At 47.5% G+C, this 20367-nt stretch overlaps 1 protein-coding gene across 1 annotated transcript; it reads right to left on the reverse strand.

Annotated features, from left to right (window-relative positions):
• Positions 1 to 1794: 1794 nt before the first annotated feature.
• On the reverse strand, positions 1795 to 20180 carry KLHDC10 (kelch domain containing 10). The gene is made up of 9 exons (XM_053407004.1): positions 19951 to 20180; positions 13920 to 14141; positions 12480 to 12634; positions 12055 to 12203; positions 10929 to 11013; positions 8463 to 8529; positions 6899 to 6946; positions 4967 to 5106; positions 1795 to 3354 (listed from the first exon to the last, which is right to left on the reverse strand). The coding sequence occupies exons 1-9, from the start codon at positions 20087 to 20089 to the stop codon at positions 3145 to 3147; spliced, it is 1215 nt and encodes a 404-aa protein (XP_053262979.1). The 5' UTR covers positions 20090 to 20180; the 3' UTR covers positions 1795 to 3144.
• Between the last annotated feature and the right edge of the window lie 187 nt (positions 20181 to 20367).

The raw sequence follows: 20367 nt of genomic DNA on the forward strand, positions 1-20367 counted from the left end.
TTCCACACTTGAATGTTGTTGTTGTTGTTTAGTCGTGTCTGACTCTTCGTGACCCCCTGGATCAGAGCACGCCAGGCACTCCTGTCTTCCACTTCCTCCCTCATGCTGGTAGCTTCAAGAACACTGTCCAACCATCTTGTCCTCTGTCGTCCCCTTCTCCTTGTGCCCTCCATCTTTCCCAACATCAGGGTCTTTTCCAGGCAGTCTTCTCTTCTCATGAGGTAGCCAAAGTCTTGGAGTCTCAACTTCAGGATCTGTCCTTCCCGTGAGCACTCAGGGCTGATTTCCTTCAGAATGGAGAGGTTTGATCATCTTGCAGTCCATGGGACTCTCAAGAGTCTCCTCCAGCACCAGAATTCAAAAGCATCCATTCTTCGGTGATCAGCCTTCTTGATGGTCCAGCTCTCACTTCCATACATCACTACTGGGAAAACCATAGCTTTTAATATACGGACCTTTGTCGGCAAGGTGATGTCTCTGCTTTTACTCCAGCATAAAGAACACAAACCTTCATGTAAGAAACAGCAAAGCAAAGGTACATGCTATTTGCCTTGATCACAGAGCACTATTCAAACATGTCAGTCGGGGTTTCGAAAACCAGTGGCTATCCAGACATTGTTGGAATCGCATCTCTCATAAATCCTAGGCAACATGATCAATAATGATGGGAACCGTTATCCAGCGGTTATGCTGTTTCGTTTTCATTATTTACTTGCTTTTGCCCTGTATTTTATTCTCTGAACCACCTTGAGATCTTACGATGGGAGGACAGTATATACCGTATTTTTCGCTCTGTAAGACGCACCAGACCACAAGACGCACCTAGTTTTTGGAGGAGGAAAACAGGAAAAAAAATATTCTGAATCTCAGAAGCCAGAACAGCAAGAGAGATCGCTGCGCAGTGAAAGCAGCAATCCCTCTTGCTGTTCTGGCTTCTGGGATAGCTGCGCAGCCTGCATTCGCTCCATAAGACGCACACACATTTCCCCTTACTTTTTAGGAGGGAAAAACTGAGTCTTATAGAGCAAAAAATACGATAAATTTAATAAATAGATAATAGAGCCCCACACCACTCAGTAACACATGGTACAGGCATTATTCTGCGGCTTCCGTGAACCAGGCCTCAGGTTTGCTTCAAGAAGAGGCAATGCAAGCCACAGGAGGAGTGAATGACTTCAGATACAGAAGACTGGAAGGCAGAGGGAAATGAGATTATGGACTGAGCTCACCGGCTTAACAAACCATGGCTTAGTGCCACGTGCTTGAGGAAAGGGGAGCTTTCACACCAGCTCATAGACCCCTTGCATTCCACAATCCAGGACTTGACAATCCTGGTCAAGCAGGGAGCCGGTCTGTCTCAGTGTCCCAACAGCCAAGAATGGCTTACATTTGTTAACCTAGAAAACGATGGTTTGGCGGAAACGGCAAACCATGGTCCCGGCTACTCAAATGTTGAGACACAATGAAAGCTTGCTGCTAAATCAGAATTGGGAATCCTGGATCATGAGGAGGGGGAACAGGGAATGAGTTTCATGGTTTGATGCTACATGGGAATACTGTACAGCAGGGATTGCCAACCTGCGGCCCACAGAGGCCGTTTAACAGGCCCACGAGCCACCCCAGAACCGAGCCGCCCGCTTGGCAAGCATGGGGACTTGCTTCTGCAGCGCCGGAAATCGTGTCTGCGCAGCCACCGGAAATCGCAGCCGCACACGCTCCTATCTCCTATCCACTTCCAAAGCTGTGATACTCCCACCAGAATTTTAAAGAAGACAACTTGACAAGGACTACCAATAATAGTTCATGTACAGTGTTTTTTTTTAAAAAAAAAAACAAAAATTAAAATTAAAAAGCCAGTTTCTCAGGCTAGGTATGATGCTTGGTTTGACGGCTGTTTTGGTTTACATTCTACAGGACATTTCCGCAGCCATTTGGAACACAACAGTTAAGACACAGACATGGTTTCCTTTTCCAGCATTATTTTTTAAAAGGCAAATACTGTCCACAGCAAAATGTCAGGCATTTTGCCTATGCTAAAGAAGAACAGAAACGCAGCAGTGACAACATGGCATTTCCTGCAAATGAAGGACCAGTTAATACAAAAGTTTTTGTTTCGGAGGAAAGAGACAGGCCATAGAATGGGGTTTTAAAACAAACCAACTTGCAGGGGGTGGAAGCAGGAAGTGGGGAGGCCAGCAGAGGCAAGCCCCCTATCGACGGAAGAAAAACTAGCAGATAATAACAGCTATTGCACAGAGCGTGAATTTCCAAATCCTCCTTCACTTACACACTCTCTCATGCACACACACAAACACACATACACACACTTGCAACAGGAGAAAGAAAAAATAGCATCAGCTTATTCACAGTTCTCTTTCTCCGCTAACTCCTTCATTGTCAGGCATAACAGAAATGGTACTCAGGCAGCTCTCTATATCCCTTTCCTGCCACCATTCAGGATAAACTCTTGTGCTGAAGCCAGCCAGCCACATGGAAGTAAACCAGTCTTGGACTGGGCAGTTCAATATGAAAAGGCAATAAATGACACACGTTTCAGAAAGTCACTACAGAAGGCGCCAGTCTTTCCAAACTGTAGCATCTGTAAGAAGACAGATCAGAGAAAGCCAGCTCGCATTTAGGCCTTTTCTTTTCTTTTCTTTTCTTAGAGAGGCAAGGGATGTGGCAAGAGCTACTACGATGGGTTCCCGTGTGAGCAGCCAGCCTTCCCCTTTCGAAACTGCTGCGAGTTACGGCCATTTTACAGAACGGTAACTAGGAGAGACTGCGTCACGCCGTCCGCCTTGACTACAAAGCATGCAGCAAAAGCAGTACAAATCAGCTGAGCGACAGCGTCTTTCGTTCATGATGTATTTATAGGTATCCATAAATTAAAAACAAAAAAAGCTTGACTTCCATAAACTTTTAAAATAAAAATTCACAGAAGAAGAAAAAAAAGGCATCTGATGTATATTTGCCGAGTAAGGCTTTGGAGTCGGGCGTCGTCCCATCTCCTAGCAGCCGTCCTCCGCAGTGCTCATAAATAGAGAGATAAAAGGATAGGGGGAGAGAGAGGAGAGGGGGAGAAAAGAGAGGGGCGAGAGGAGTCGCTTTTTTAAAAGTAGTGTTTGAAGAGCAGGTGCTTTCTCATTTCAAGCGCTCGATGAGTCCCTGTGTGAGTCCAAGGTGCAAAAGCTGCGATCTGGTGAGGTTTGCTAAGTGGGGGAAAAACCCCAGAAGCTTCTCCCAAGACAGTTCCAAGAGGCTGGGCACTACCAGCCACATCTTAAAGAGAGAGCCAGTCCGTTTGTTCCTTTGGATGTCCACCACGCCTCCGTGGACGTACATGCAGCCGGCCTGTGTGGAAACGAGGGGGGAAAGGAAGATCACTGCTGGGTTTTCTTTTAAGCAGAACGGCAAACACCTGGATTGCCTGTGAAGGAGAGGTGCCATCTGGCCCCAAATATCTGGGGTCAGCTTGACACTGAGGTGGCATTCCGTTTGCAACCACAGGAAACAAGAGGGCAGTGGGGCTACAAGCCTGCCAGCCAGGTTGACCTCAAGATCCTCATGGGCAACTCATTTTGTAACTCACTCTACGTGGGGCTGCCCTTGAGACGGACCCAGCAACTCCAGCGAGTGCAGAATGCCATGGCGAGACTCGTCCTTGCCGCGGGATCTCATTCACCCGGTGCTATACCAGCTGCACTGGCTCCCGGTGGAGTACAGGATCAGGTTTAAGGTGCTGTTTTTGACCTTTAAAGCCCTATACGATCTGGGACACTCGTACCTATGGGACCGCCTCTCCTGGTATGTCCCACAGAGGACCTTACGGTATTCAAACAAAAACATTTTGGAGGTCCCAGGCCACAGGGAGGTTAGGCTGGCCTCAGCCAGAGCCAGGGCTTTTTCAGCCCTGGCCCCGACTTGGTGGAACGCTCTGTCACAAGAGACTAGGGCCCTGAGGGACTTGACATCTTTCTGCAGGGCCTGCACGACAGAGCTGTTCCACCAGGCCTTTGGCCAAGGCAGTCTGACCTCCTCCTTTGGTAATCCTCATAGCACTCTGGCCCAATGGTTGCCATCAATTTGATTTTGAACTGAATTTAGAATGAATTGATTTTAGAATGCTGTGTTACTTTTATTGTTGTTAGCCGCTTCGGCTGGGGAGGGCAGGATATAGATAAACATTATTTTATTTTTTTATTATTATTATTATTATTATTATTATTATTATTATTATTATTATTTGTCCTGGGCAACAGCCGGTGGGCCTGACGTGCTTGCAGAGAGCCAAACTGCAGAGAAAGGCCATTTGCCCCCACCCTCTGCCCCTCTTCCTCAGCCTGAGTAGCACTGAGGACATGAGGCAGAACAGGGGTGGAGAACCTCCAACCCGCAGGGCATCCAATTTGGCCATTTCCCATCAAGCAAACGCCCACCACCCCACCCAAACCAGCTGACATCGCTGGTTTAATCCTGCGGTGCCTGAGCTTTGTGTTCCCAGCAGCAGGATTTCATCTTCAGCATCTGAAGGTGGCTGTTCCAGGGCCATTTCCCACCCCACCAATGACAGTCTGAGTTGACAGAACTCCAGTATTTTGAAATACCGTATTTTTCGCTCTATAAGACGCACCAGACCACAAGACGCACCTAGTTTTTGGAGGAGGAAAACAAGAAAAAAATATATTCTGAATCTCAGAAGCCAGAACAGCAAGAGGGATCGCTGTGCAGTGAAAGCAGCAATCCGTCTTGCTGTTCTGGCTTCTGGGATAGCTGCGCAGCCTGCATTCGCTCCATAAGACGCACACACATTTCCCCTTACTTTTTAGGAGGGAAAAAGTGAGTCTTATAGAGCAAAAAATATGGTACCTCCCTCAGCTGGTTAATTCACTCCTCCCTCTTCTTGCTGGCCATTTCTGTACCACGTAGGACCTTGCAGAGAGGCTGGGCGCTGGCAGCCGCTTACCGGAGTCACAGCAGCACAGTGGAAATAAACTGGCTCTGGCATGACGGCCGGGAGTTTCACCCACTGGAATGTCTGCAAGCTTAGTTTCCAGATGTCTCCCAGGATCACTTCTCCGTTGTATCCTCCGCAGACAAAGACATCTGAATCGACAAACGGCACAGGGGCTTAGGCGTTGTTTTCCCACCATAAAGGGGCACACAAGGAGGGTTTGCTCAGTTCTTCACCTGGTGCGGAGAGAAACTGCCGTTTCCACAACGGTTTCTCTCACCAGACTTCCACCTCCATCTTTTCAAGGAAATACCGTACTTTTCCGTCTATAAGACACCCCCGTGTATAAAACTACCCCTATTTTGGGGGACTCAAAGAAAAAGGGGAAAGATGGCACAGAGTTGCTGAGCTTTTTTTTTTTTTTGCAGAGGACTGCCAAAAATCGCTCGCCCGCCCGCATCACAAAATCCGCCTCCCGTCTGTCCCATTGCTGGCAGAAGCTGCCAATCGCCCACCCAACTGCTGGAGCGTCAGCCAATCAACACCACCCATTGACGCGGCAACCAATAACACGCACAACAGCCACCAATCAAACGTCCTATGCACTACCCATGTATAAGACGACCCCCACTTTTCAGCATGATTTTTAAAGGAAAAAACATCTTCTACGCGGAAAAGTACAGTAACTTTTAATCTTGCCTGGGAACCTAGGAACAGTACGCCACCATCAAGGAACGCCTTTCCCCAGTAGCCTCATCTGGCACCTTTATTACATATATTTAGGTGCCAGGCGAAAACGTTTCTCTTCAACCAGGTGTTTGGCTGAGAAACACCCTGTGGCTTTTAAAATGTGTTTGTGGGAGGCGTTTGTTTTTGTCTGTGATTTATTATGTATCTTGCATTCTTCTTTTGTGTTTTTCTGCTGTGAAACGCCCCGGGATCTTCAGATGAAGGGCAGGATACAATTTTTAATAATAACCCAGTGTATGCAGCGAGGAAGGCCCGGGTTCAAGTCTCCACTCAACCATTATAGCCTACCTCAGAGGACTGATGAGAGGATGAATTGGGCAGGAGGGTTGCAATATGTATGCTTCCCTGAGCTCTTTGGGCTCAAGTAATAGTTGAATAACTAAGTAATAAGCAAAAGCATTCTGAATTTCCCCACATCCATCCACTTCCTTCCTTCCTGCCCACTCACCACTCCAGGGGCACCCTATTTATGGAACACTCTTCCCAGGAATGCCCCTTTGGCACTGCCAAAGAAGTTTTTGTTTTTCCATGCATTTGGGCACCACCAACAATATACTAACGTTAAATCCATTTTTAACCAGGTTTATGTGATTTTATTATTATTTTTCACGTTGGTTGTAAATGGCACTGGGATGGTGGACGCTTGGGTTGCGAACGTGATCCATGTGGGATGCATGTTCGCAACCCGTAGCATTCACCACCTGTGTCTGCGCACGCACGGGTTGCAATCCGGCACTTCTGCGCATGTGCAAAGTGTGATTTAGTGCTTCTGCGCATGCACGACTGCTGAAACCCGGAAGTAACCCATTCCGGTACTTCTGTGTTTCGGCGGTCCGCAACCCGCAACCTCAAGCATCTGTTACACGAGGTACTCTTTCTTTCTTTTTTTAAGTGGGAAGTGACATGGACATTTGACAAACCAGAGTCCATTCGGAGGAAGTGGCCCTGGGGTTACAATGTTTCCCCCCTCGAGTCAAACCAGCCTTCCATTTCTCTTGTGACAGGCTTTCCAACAATATGGCTGACCCTTCCACCCTCTGCTGTTAGAATGTTTCTGAACATGCTGAGGCACCGCAGCACCTCAAAGATGGACTGTTGTGTGCATACAGAAGTAGGCTCAAATGCTTCAGCTCACTTGGGATTTCACATGCCACAAACAGGAGCCTCATGCTGAAGCAAGCCAGTGATTCTTACCATTTTTTATCTGTACACAACTGTGACATCTCCTGGCCGCCGGGAAATCTGTGGAATGAAAACCTGAGGGTGAGCGAGTGAAACTGAAGAGAAGACTGTTCAGTAAAGGCGGGTTTCTTATTATTGGGAAGGGGGCAGCCAGCCTGAAAAGGGGCTTAACATGAATTGCAAAGCATTCTTCTGCCTGGCTGCGAAACACTCATACGATCCTCCAATACCAACTGACCTTTAGCCATCCTTCAGTTTAATCCATGTGAAGAGGTGAAGTCGAAACAGGAAGGGAGGAAACTGCCTACTCCTAAAGCTTATTTTAGCTTGTGTGTGGATAAAGATGAAAAGCCTAAGAACAAAAAAATAGTCCAGTAGCACCTTAGAGACCAATTAAGTTTGTTCTAGGTATAAGCTTTTGTGTGCATGCACACTTCTTCAGATACACACTTCAGTGTGTATCTACAGTGTGTATCTGAAGAAGTGTGCATGCACACGAAAGCTTATACCTAGAACAAACTTACTTAGTCTCTAAGGTGCTACTGGACTATTTTTTTATTTTTGATTTCGACTGCGTCAGACCAACATGGCTACCTATCTGAAGCCTAAGAAGAGTTTGTGCTCACTTTACAAGCGCTCTGGAATGCCCATCGAAGAGAGGGCTGTGAGAGCAAACCAATAAAAATGACCAGGGGAAAATAATCTCAAGTTTGTTGAAAGGCCACCTGGAGCAGGGAGCCTTCATATCAACAAAGGTTACAAGAGCCTAACTATGGGAGTTGATTAGAGCCCAAGTCAAGTGGAATCACTAAATCTGACCTCTACATGAATACAGTAAGCCCACAACGTATGTGCATATAATTTGTGTGCATTTAAGTGCTTGGCTAAATAAATAATTAGGGGACAGGCATCCGGGGGGAAAGTCACTGGCAATCCCACCCACCACAGAACCCACGGTGTTTTGACTATATGCGATTTTGGTTTTAGGCACGATTTCTGGAACATAACCCCTCTTGAAAGTTTACTGTACATTTTAAAAAGTGTTTCTGAGATGTCAGATTTCCTAAAGGCACCAGAATCCAAAGAGAAATACAGTGGTACCTCGGGTTAAGAACTTAAGTTTGTTCCAGAAGTCCGTACTTAACCTGAAACTGTTCTTAACCTGAGGTATCATTTTAGCTAATGGGGCCTCCCGCTGCTGCCGTGCCGCCACCGTGCGATTTTTGTTCTCATCCTGAATCAAAGTTCTTAACCCGAGGTACTATTTCTGGGTTAGCGGAGTCTGTAACCTGAAGCACCTGTAACCTTAAGCGTCTGTAACCCAAGGTACCACTGTATCTAGTTATTAACAAAATTAATCTGGAACCAGCTACTATACATGAGACCTGGAATTATGCAACATTTTTGGTGTATATTTCAGATCAATCCGTGGGTTTAGTTTGGATTTTTAACAAAAAGGAAAGTACAAACTTCTTTTGAATCTCTCTCTGGGGCCCCCATCAACATTTTATTTCTGGCTACAAATACTTTTGTCTTTTCAACCCCTGCCAATATATGCTATTTCTCAAAAGCCTACCTTTTTTCTTATGAGGCTTTGTTGCAATTTCTTCCCAGGTGTTTGTTTCAAGGTTGTAGGCATGGATCTGAAGCAACAGAAATAATACAATTATATATATATATTTAATGACATAAATGGAACATGGCAATGGCTGAACTCATCCAAGGGCTCTGCCAGCAAGTTCACCCGACAAGCCCACTCCATCACCCCACAAGAGGTTTCCAGGTTAAATAGCTAAGCATTGGAAATTAGGCAAGAGGCTGACACTTGATTCATGGTATCCGGGGGTATGGATTGTTGGGTTTGCAGAAAAATTGCCATGTCATCTGCCTGCTGCCGAAGGGAAACTTGAGCTGTTATAATTCTGTGCGCCTTGGCAACCTGTCAAATGGCTCTTACTGTCGGAATGTTCTTCCTGATGTTTTAAGTCAAAATCTGCTTTCTTCTAACTTCAGTAATAATAATAATAGTAATTTTTTATTTAAACCCCGCCCTTCCCGGTTCAAAAACCGGGCTCAGGGCAGCCACCAACAAATTTAAAACACTTAATTATGAAAGCAGCATAAAATACAGTATAAAAACACGAATAACAATAAAATTCAAAAATCAATTTAGGGGAAATAAGCATTATATAATCCCCAGGGCTAGCTGGCTGAATTGGTCCTACTTGGGCTAGCAAGGAGGCCAGAGGAGAATTAGCTGTGGGGTCTCTGAGCGGGTGATCTTCATAAAAGGGGAGGGGGAGGGAAGAGAAGGGAAGGGAAGGGAATGGAAATAAAAGATCAGGCTGAATTCAAATTAAAGGCCAGGTGGAATAGCTCTGCCTTACAGGCCCGGCGGAAGGAGGTTAAATCCTGAAGGGCCCTGGTCTCCTGGGACAGAGCATTCCACCAGGTCGGAGCCACCACTGAAAAGGCCCTGGGCCCTGGTGGAGGATAGTCTGACTTCCTTAGGGCCCGGGACCTCTAAACTATGGTTATTCATGGACTTTAAGGTCCTCTGCGGGGCAGTCCAGGAGAGGCTGTCCTGTAGATACGAGGGCCCTAAGCCACAAAGGGCTTTAAAGGTCAAAACCAGCACCTTGAACCTGACCCTATACTCCACCAGGAGCCAGTGCAACTGGTAAAGCACTGGGTGAATATGCTCCCATGGCAGGGACCCCGCGAGGAGCCTCACTGCACCATTCTGCACCCGCTGGAGTTTGAAGTCACTGGCCTTCCACTATACTTGGTTCAGGGGGCACTGCCTTATCTATAGTTCCTGCATCTCTCAAGTCTGCTTGCCACCTACAGCTGGGCTCCAGCTGCTTCTCCCACCAGATCACTAGATCACACCAGATCTCCTTCAGGCTGCCCAGGCTCCCTTTCATGGAGGAGGTGTCTCTCAAAGGCTATGCTCTGCTCTCCGCAACTGGGAGGCAGCAAAGCTTCTGAATGCTGGTTGCTGGAAAATACAGGAGAAGCGAGTGCTCTTGTGATCGGATCCTGCTCTGTGGGCTTCCCATTGGGGCTTTTGCTTGGCTGTAGGATGCAGGATTAGATAGGCCACTGGCCTGATCTACAGGACCGCCTCTCCTGGTATGTCCCACGGAGGACCTTACGGTCTTCAGACAAAAACATCTTGGAGGTCCCAGGCCACAGGGAGGTTAGGCTGGCCTCAAGCAGAGCCAGGGCTTTCTCGGCTGTGGCCCCAATCTGGTGGAACGCTCTGTCACAAGACATCTTGACATCTGCGGGACCTGACATCTTTCCACAGGGCCTGAAAGATGGAGCTGTTCCGCCTGGCCTTTGGCCAAGGCACAGTCTGACCCCCCTCCTTCTGTAAACCTCAAAGCACTCTAGCCCAATGGTTGCCATTAATTTGATTCTGAATTGATTTTAGAATGTATTTCAATTAATTGATTGTCATTGTATGTAAACTGTGTTACTTTTATTGTTGTTAGCCGCTCTGAGCCCGGCTTTGGCTGGGGAGGGCGGGATATAAATAAAATATTATTATTATTATTATTATTATCATTATTGATATTAATATTAATATTATTATTATGTCAATGAAATCAACAGGAACTGTGCAAAAGTGTGGCTATGTATGTCAAAGGGGGCTTGCACAGGATAAATTCATCCCAGGTTATGCCCTATTAGAGATCCAGGTGAAACACATTGGGATTCCTAGTGTGCAAATCTTTGCAATTTTGTTTTCATGGCACCCTGGTGGACGTTTCCCCCTTGCAAGAGCAACGTTCTGAGGTGGAAAAAAGGGTGACCTGCCACACAATCAATCGGAGCAGTGACTGGAACCCAGTACTCCCAAACCAAACCCAATTCCAGTCACTCGATCACTCACCAATCTGCATTATGTGCCAAATACTCAAGACCCCAACATTCTGCTATTAAAATTCACCAGTTCTGGTCACGAGCTTACTTTCTGATCTCACTAGCGAGAAATTAAACTAATAAAAAATATTTTGGCGGTTGATCCTATTACCTTGTCCAAGGAATAGGCGGTCCAAGAAGTTCCCCCTCCTAAGATGTAAATCCTCTGCCCGTCATGTGCAATTTCATGTCTGTATCTGGAAAGACAAAATCAAAATTATTTGTAGCTTCATCAGTCTGCTCATTCATATGTGTGTGTGTGTATATATATATATATATATATATATGCACACACGCAGGTTTCTAGCTCCTGTGGTGCATTCAGTTTTCTCAGCCTGTCAGCCAATAATGTCATGCTAAACAACAACAACAACAACAACAACCACAACAACAAATTATTTATACCCCGCCCATCTGGCTGGGCCTCCCCAGCCACTCTGGGCGGCTTCCAACCAAATATTAAAATACAGTAATACATCAAACATTAAAAGCTTCCCTAAACAGGGCTGCCTTCAGATGTCTTCTAAAAGTTTGGTAGTTGTTGTTCTCTGTGACATCTGGTGGGAGGGTGTTCCACAGGGCAGGTGCCACCACCGAGAAGGCCTTCTGCCTGGTTCCCTGTATAACTTGGCTTCTCGTAGTGAGGGAACTGCCAGAAGGCCCTTGGAGCTGGACCTCAGTGTCCGGGTAGAATGATGGGGGTGGAGACGCTCCTTCAGATATATTGGACTGAAGCCCTTTAGGGCTTTAAAGGTCAGCACCAACACTTTGAATTGTGCTCAGAAACGTCCTGGGAGCCAGTGTAGGTCCTTCTAGACTGGTGTTACGTGGTCTCGGCGGCTGCTCCCAGTCCCCAGTCTAGCTGCCGCATTCTGGATTAGTTGTAGTTTCCGGGTCACCTTCAAAGGTAGCCCCACGTAGAGCGCATTGCAGTAGTCCAAGCGGGAGATAACCAGAGCATGCACCACTCTGGCAAGGCAGTCCGCCAGACATGCTAGAACTTTCATTGCAAATGTTTCCAAATTTAGGCATCCTAACTAAACCACTCAAGCCCTACCAATATCTGGAGGGCAGGGGGAGGTGGCTGAAGAGACGGCCAATATTTTTGAACTGGAATTGACATTTTAATAAGAACTTGTCTATTGAGAGACTGTCATTCTGAATGAGGAAGACTTGGGCTGGTCACCTTGCAGCCAGTTTTACGCAGTAGACGCCACTGAGCAAGAGGCCAAGCTCACCTTTCCTCCGGCATGTCACAGTGCATGTTGTTGGGCTTCAGCTGGGTCCACTCCCTGGTGTTCAGGTCCAGCTTGTGCAGGTCTGTGCTGTAAATGTATCCTGTCGTGCCTCCAAACACGTACAAGGAGCCATTTATGATCGCCATCGCCTGGTAAGGGAGAAGAGGGAAGAACTGAAGACCCGAGGAGATAAGTGTGACCTGAATTATGAGCACAAGCCTCTCAGGAATATGGAACCACTCTATGTCCTTCAAGAGTCTAATAATGATAATAATAATAATTACATCCTGACCATCTGAATAGGGTTGCCCCAGCCACTCTGGGTACCTCCCAACAAAATATTAAAAACACAATAAAACATCAACCGTTAAAAACTTCCCTGTACAGTAAAATCGCGGCTGCAGTGGATGACTCCCCTCCCGTACCTGTCCATAGATGCGGTTGGGCTTCTTCCCTCGACAGTTGAAGAGGGCCCAGCGCTTGTACTTGACGTTGCAGACGTGGACGTCATTGCCATTGCTCTCGCCAAAGGGGATTCCGGTGCCGCCAAAGACCAAGAGGTTATTCCCATGCAACACAACTGGCAGAAAACAAGAAAGCAGAACACAACCTTTGACATGCAGATTTGGTAGCCTTCAGCAGCAGCTTGGAACAATCGTCTTCTCTGCTGAGCTGTTCACCAGTAACCAAAAGTCTAGTGAAGAGATGGAGGAGAGCCCTCTTGCAGAACTAACAAGTTAAAGGTAAAGGTAAAGGGACCCCTGACCATTAGGTCCAGTCGTGGCCGACTCTGCGGTTGCGGCACTCATCTCGCTTTACTGGCCGAGGGAGCCAGCGTACAGCTTCTGGGTCATGTGGCCAGCATGACTAAGCCGCTTCTGGCGAACCAGAGCAGCGCACGGAAACGCCTTTTACCTTCCCGCTGGAGCGGTACCTACTTATCTACTTGCACTTTGAGGTGCATTTGAACTGCTAGGTTGGCAGGAGCAGGGACCGAGCAACGGGAGCTCACCCCGTCACAGGGATTCGAACCGCCAACCTTCTGTTTGGCAAGTCCTAGGCTCAGTGGTTTAACCCACAGCACCACCCTCGTTAGCGCTGGGTAAATGGGGCCTGTGCAGGTAGAGCATGAGCAGCAGACGGGTTCATGTGCAAGCAGTATGAATGGGCATGCAAATGAACAGACAAAGCATACTAAAGGAACCCTAGCTACTTATATTGCTTTTCAGTCAAGCACTCACACAGCAGCAAAAGGGAATAAAAGTCGCTGACACTTCCCTGCAGACCTGAATTTCACAACAGAAAGCGGACTGCACTAATGGAAAAAAAACCCTGCCTGCCGAGCTGTGGATGAATCATGCAAAGTACATCCACCGTGAAGACTTTCCAGGGGGGGAGAGAAGTAAAGAGAAAGGACAGAGCTCCAGCATTCAGCATCCCCAGCTGTAGCAGTTCCTAAAGAAAAGGGATGGGAGGAAGCCCCGCAAAAAACAACCCCATGGCCACAGTGATGGTGGCGGTAGTTCCACACTTCTTAAGACTCTTGGTAGCCACAGCTGTGTAGCGTGAATTTATCCACAGTGCAGATTTGGCCAGCAACAATACGAAGCCAAGTCCTTCTTGGCATCTAAGCCTGGACTTTTATAAGAACCTATTTTAAGTACAGGAGTTACAAAATGGATCTCAAAATAGCTCACTCTAATCTTACTCAATTACGGTCCTTATACAGATGGGACAGATTATTATTAAATTTGTATATCACCCTTCATCCATAGATGTCAGGGCACTTCACAACATGAATGCTATTAAGGCGAAGAGTTACATTTATGCTTTACTACCGCAATAATTCATTCTCCTCCACTCACGTGACATAGATGCTAACTCTCGAGGCATGTAACCCTCTGTGCCCATTTGATGCCAAGTGCCAGTAGCAAAGTTGTATCGCCAAAGCTCCCTGAAGAGTGGGTAGTCTTCATTCTCTGGCCCTCCAGACTCATCATAGTCAGGATTGTATCCGCCGAACACGTACAAGTTGGCATTGTCTGCCACACAACGGTGGCCGCTTCTGGCCGGTGGGACTCTGTGGCCTAAAGCAGAGAGACAAAAGATTTTCATGAACTAAGGCAGGACAGGATATATTTTGCAAGGCTGGGTGAAGCAGCACAGAAAGATGACAAAGGAGGGAGAGAGGTGGGCATCACAGTGGATAAAGTCTCAGCACCAAGAAAGGAAGTTGCTCCAGTTCCATCTTGGATAAATTCCCAAGAACCCGTTTTCATTGGCGGGCATGGGAGCAGGTAAGTCATGAAAGGTGTGTGCATACAGTTTGGGTAAAAAGCTACATAAGGAGATGTGGTGTTGTGGATGGTTACAGCTGATCTTCCAAACATTTCTGGCTTTCAATCATACAGTGGTACCTCGGGCTACAGACGCTTCAGGTTACAGAGTCCACTAACCCAGAAATATTACCTCAGGTTAAGAACTTTGCTTCAGGATGGGAACAGAACTTGTGCTCCAGCGGCGCAGCAGGAGGCCCCATTAGCTAAAGTGGTGCTTCAGGTTAAGAACAGTTTCAGGTTAAGAACAGACCTCCGGAACGAATTAAGTACTTAACCCGAGGTACCACTGTATTGGCTTGTGGGCTTCTCATATGTATCTGGTTGGCCACTGTGAGAACAGGACTGGACGGATTATTAGCTTGATCCAGGAGGATCTTAAGAACTCTCAACATTATCTGGGAGGGGTTTTTTCTGTGGTTTCAGTCCCTCCTAGAAGTTGGTTTACCAAAAGTTGGTGGTAGAGGTCGTCTGCTCAACATTTTTTCCCATCTGGGGTTCTATTTCAGCCCTTATGCTGAAATATGAAAATGCTGGGAGGGGTCATCTGCACATACAAGGTACAGTGCCATCGGTACAGAAATAACACCGCCTCTCCTCGCTTTTCATCTCAATTCCAAAAAGGCTGCAGAGGCGCTGAATTAATGCCTGAGCTTGATAAGCGACTGCATCATATGGGTTAACAAACGAAAGCTTAACCTTGATGGAACTGAAGCCCCTTTCAGATGCCTCCTCGCCCAGTCTGATGAACCCTGTGGCAGGGGGACAAGATCACAGTAGCTGGCCTGTTTCATGGTCTCCATACACTCCCTAGACATGAATCCAGCAGTAACATGAAATGGGGTTGAAGTACCTTGTTCGGATGTGGTTCAGCTACATGCACATAAACCAGTATGCATCCAGGCGCCCTGTCACATTAACAAAAAAAAGTGTGGCCTCGCTAACAAAGAACATTAACAAAGAGCTAGATGTGCTGCTGGTCAAGAGGACCAATGATGCAGGAAAGTAGGCACAGCCCAGTCTCAATACTACTACTACTACTACTAATAATAATAATAATAATAATAATTTATACCCTGCCCATCTGGCTGGGTTTCCCCAGCCACTTTGGGCGGCTTCCAACAAAATATTAAAATACAATAGTCCATCAAACAGTAAAAGCTTCCCTAAACAGGGCTGCCTTCAGGTGTCTGCTAAAACTCTGGTAGTTGTTGTTCTCTTTGACATCTGGTGGAGGGCGTTCCACAGGGCGGGTGCCACTACCGAGAAGGCCCTCTGCCTGGTTCCCTGTAACTTGGCTTCTCACAGTGAGGGAACTGCCAAAAGGCCCTCGGTGCTGGACCTCAGTATCCGGGCAGAACGATGGGGGTGGAGACGCTCCTTTAGGTATACTGGACCGAGGCAGTTTAGGGCTTTAAAGGTCAGCACCAACAATTGTGCTCGGAAACATACTGGGAGCCAATAAGGTTGTTTATGGTGTGACTGTGCTCTTAGATAGCCAGTACAAGTGATAACTGTTTCCAGGAAGGAGCGCTTTTGCACATCTTAAACTAACACGCCAACTGCAACCAAACCTAGAGAGAGCAGATCCAGCTGTGGTTATGTACGCCTTTGTTACACCTGGACTTGCATTACAGTAACAAGCCTTGCATCAGACTCTATTTGAAGGATATTTGGAATAGCATCAGATGTCAAAGAGATAAACAACTACCTGACATTCAGAAGAAATCTTAAGGGAAGTTTTTAATATGTCACGCTGTACTGCTTTTAACACTTGATTGGGAGCCGCCCAAAGTGGCTGGGGAAACTCAGCCAGATGGGCAGGGTATAAATAAATAAATAATAATAATAATAATAATAATAATAATAATAATAATAGCAGGATTCTAAGCGTGTTCAGCTGATGCAGCAAGAAGGAGTCAAGAGTTCTGACAGGCAACAAGTTCCTGAAGTGTGTTGCTCCACTGCCATACCACCTGCACCGATTTTCTGATTTCTTTCCAGACCCAACCCAAAGTGCTGAGCACCATTTTTAAAGCACTGTGCAACTCTGATACTTAAAAGACTGTCTCCTCCAAGGTGAGTTCACCTGTCCACTCAGGTGATACTGACAGACTGCTCTGGCCATTCCACCATCAGAAGACTGGTTGGTGGTGGCACATGAGGGAAAAGCATTCTCTGTGGCACACATGTTACGGGACTTCCTATCCTGGCTGTGTTTCAACAGCACCTGAAAAACTGGCAATATCAGCCCATTTTATTTATCTTACTTTGCATTCCCCCCCCCTTATATACTGCCCCTGATTCTTTAAAAAGTTTTAGTTGCGCTTTTGACAGTTAATGTAAGCAGGAAACAGGAAGTATATAAACATTTTAGTAACCGAAAGTGCAACTCTATGCGTTCTTGGGGGTAAATACCAGTGAACGCCATGGGATTTATATCCAATAAGCACACAAGGGATCAAGCAGCACGTTTTCAACGTAATGAACTTAGTACTGTTTTATGGGGCGGAATTAGTCACGAATGGCGGGAAAGGTGCCAAAAGCTTGTGTGGCATAGTGGCTAAATTTATGAGTCAGGAAGTCCTTGTCTCACCTGTCAGGAACTCATTAGGGGGCCTTAAACAAGCTGCTTGACCTCTCCCTTCACCCCATGCCAGCAAAGCGGAGAAGCAACAACGCCAAGCTACCTTTCAGGGCTGCTGTTCAGGATCGGACAAGGCGCTGTACGCAAGTTGCAACATACAGTGGTACCTGGGTTCTCAAACTTAATCCGTTCCAGAAGTCCGTTCCAAAACCAAAGCGTTCCAAAACCAAGGCACGCTTTCCCATAGAAAGCAATGCAAAACTGATTCATCCCTTCCAGACTTTTAAAAACAACCTCTAAAACAGCAATTTAACATGGATTTTACTAGCTAACGAGACCATTGATCCATAAAATGAAAGCAATAAATGATGTACTGCAGTCACACAATCAAATCATCAGGGGCTGAACTGGGTTCCACACAGCCACAAAAACAAAACAAAAAGAGCTGCAAAACGTAAAATAAATAGCAAAGACAGACAGACCTCAGCGTAACACTCAAATCAGAAGCACGACACTCAAAACGGAGCACGTTCGGCTTCTGAAAAAAGTTCGCAAACCGAAACACTTACTTCCGGGTTTGCAGTGTTCGGGTTCCAAGTTGTTTGAGTACCAAGGCGTTTGAGAACTGAGGTACCACTGTATACACACACACACGAAGCTCACCCCAAGGCAGTGACAGCAGCACCAGGCGACCTTGCAGGGTTGCTGTTCGGGATTTACACACAGGGCTCCCTGCATTGTGCACGCGCAGGGCGAATGTCACCTGAGGCTCCCCAAACGCCCCTCCGTAAAGCCCTTATAAGCGGATCAGACCAATGTGGCCCCAGCGAGCTGCTTCCAACGGCGGTCAGCCGGAAGCCCCCAATCAAGCACAAGACATTCAGATTCAGCAGCCCCTTCTCCATATATATATTTGGGGAGAGCGCAAAATATGGTCTGAAGCTCAACATGGAAAAAAACGAAGATCATGGCCACTGGGCCCATCACCTCCTGACAAATAGAAGGGGAAGAAATGGAGGCAGTGAGAGATTTTACTTTCTTGGGCTCCATGATCACTGCAGATGGTGACAGCAGTGAAGAAATTAAAAGACGCCTTCTCCTTGGGAGAAAAGCAACGACAAACCTAGACAGCATCTTAAAAAGCAGAGACATCACCTTGCCAACAAAGGTCCGTATAGTTCAAGCTATGGTTTTCCCAGTAGTGATGTATGTAAGTGAGAGCTGGACCATAAAGAAGGCTGATCGCCGAAGAATGGATGCTTTTGAATTCTGGTGCTGGAGGAGACTCTTGAGAGTCCCATGGACTGCAAGAAGATCCAACCTCTCCATTCTGAAGGAAATCAGCCCTGAGTGCTCACTGGAAGGACAGATCCTGAAGCTGAGGCTCCAAGACTTTGGCCACCTCATGAGAAGAGAAGACTCCCTGGAAAAGACCCTGATGCTGGGAAAGATGGAGGGCACAAGGAGAAGGGGACGACAGAGGACAAGATGGTGGGACAGTGTTCTTGAAGGGACCAGCATGAGTCTGACCAAACTGCGGGAGGCAGTGGAAGACAGGAGGGCCTGGCGTGCTCTAGTCCAGGGGGTCACGAACACGACTAAACAACAACAACTTAAATGAAGAAAGTGGTTTTGCAAAAATGACATTAGAATGATGGAAATAAATGACTGAGAAATGGCGTGTGCATAGGTGAACGATCTCTTCCTGGCTCCTTGGGCCTAAATCATGACTTCTAGCATGGCTAGAACGTTGTTAGCTATAACCACTTTTTAGGTGTATACAAATATCTTCAAATATCTGAAGGGCTGTCACATGGAAGACGGAGCAAGCTTGTTTTCTGCCGCTCCAGAGGGTAGGACCCGAACCAAATTACAAAGAAAGGAGATTCTAAATAAACGTCGGGAAGAACTTTCTGAGGGCAAGAGTTGTTTGACAGTGGAATGAATGCCCTCAGAAGGTACAGTGGTACCTCGGGTTAAGGACTTAATTCGTTCCGGAGGTCCGTACTTAACCTGAAACTATTCTTAACCTGAAGCACCAATTTAGCTAATGGGGCCTCCTGCTGCGCCACCGGAGCACGATTTCTGTTCTCATCCTGAAGCAAAGTTCTTAACCTGAAGCACTTTTTTTGGGTTAGCGGAGTCTGTAACCTGAAGCAAATGTAACCTGAAGCGTATGTAACCCGAGGTACCACTGCAGTGGACTCTCTTTTGTTGGAGGTATTTACGCAGAGGCTGGGTGGCCATCTCTCAGCTGTGATTTCTGCGTTGAAGGGGGTTGGACAAATGGCCCTTGGGGTCCTTTACAATTCTGTGGTTGTAAGACCGGCAACATTAAATGCCCGACTTCTGGTTTCCACAGCCGTCAATAATGTTACCAGGATAACAATAAACTAAAACCAGGTTGAAACTTGAAGCAGGCAGGTGGATTTAGGCCCCATCTGCACTATACGTTTAAAGCGCCGTTATACCCGTTTATGGTCCAGTGAGAGCTGGACCATAAAGAAGGCTGATCGCCAAAGAATGGATGCTTTTGAATTCTGGTGCTGGAGGAGACTCTTGAGAGTCCCATGGACTGCAAGAAGATCAAACCTCTCCATTCTGAAGGAAATCAGCCCTGAGTGCTCACTGGAAGGACAGATCCTGAAGCTGAGGCTCCAGTACTTTGGCCACCTCATGAGAAGAGAAGACTCTCTGGAAAAGACCCTGATGTTGGGAAAGATGGAGGGCACAAGGAGAAGGGGACGACAGAGGACGAGATGGTGGGACAGTGTTCTCGAAGCTACCAGCATGAGTGTGACCAAACTGCGGGAGGCAGTGGAAGACAGGAGGGCCTGGCGTGCTCTGGTCCAGGGGGTCACGAAGAGTCGGACACGACTAAACGACTCAACACCACCAATTCGGGGTGGGCAGCGGGGCTTTCCGCTGTGGCGGCGGCGCAGGCGCAGACGCTCCCTTCCCCCCCCCACTCACCGCCTCGGCCCGGGCCCGGCGGGAGCCTGACGAAGCGGTTGAGGAGCCCCCCGCGCGGGGCTTGAGCCGCGGGCCCGTTCCCGCCGCCGGCGCCACGCTGCCGGTTGCCGTCCCAGCCCTCTCCGTTCCCGGCCGACATCTTGGCCCTCCTTCCTCTTCTCGGTTCCCTCACAGTCGCCCAAACGGAGCGCGACGTGAGGGGCTGGAGGAGCGGGGGGGGGCAAACAAGAGTTTCCCGCTGCCACAGCCAATAGGCGCCGGCCTTGCACAGCGCCGGCCAATCGGAGGCGCGATTGTTGGAGGAGTGGCTTGTGCGTGCCTGCGCGAGGAGCGAGGGGGGAAAACGAGAGTTTCCCGCTGCCGTAGCCAATAGGCGCCGGCCTTGCACAGCGCCGACCAATTGGAGCGCGACGTGAG

The sequence above is a fragment of the Podarcis raffonei genome, chromosome 10 (assembly GCF_027172205.1).
Source record: "Podarcis raffonei isolate rPodRaf1 chromosome 10, rPodRaf1.pri, whole genome shotgun sequence".
Lineage (NCBI taxonomy): Eukaryota > Metazoa > Chordata > Lepidosauria > Squamata > Lacertidae > Podarcis > Podarcis raffonei.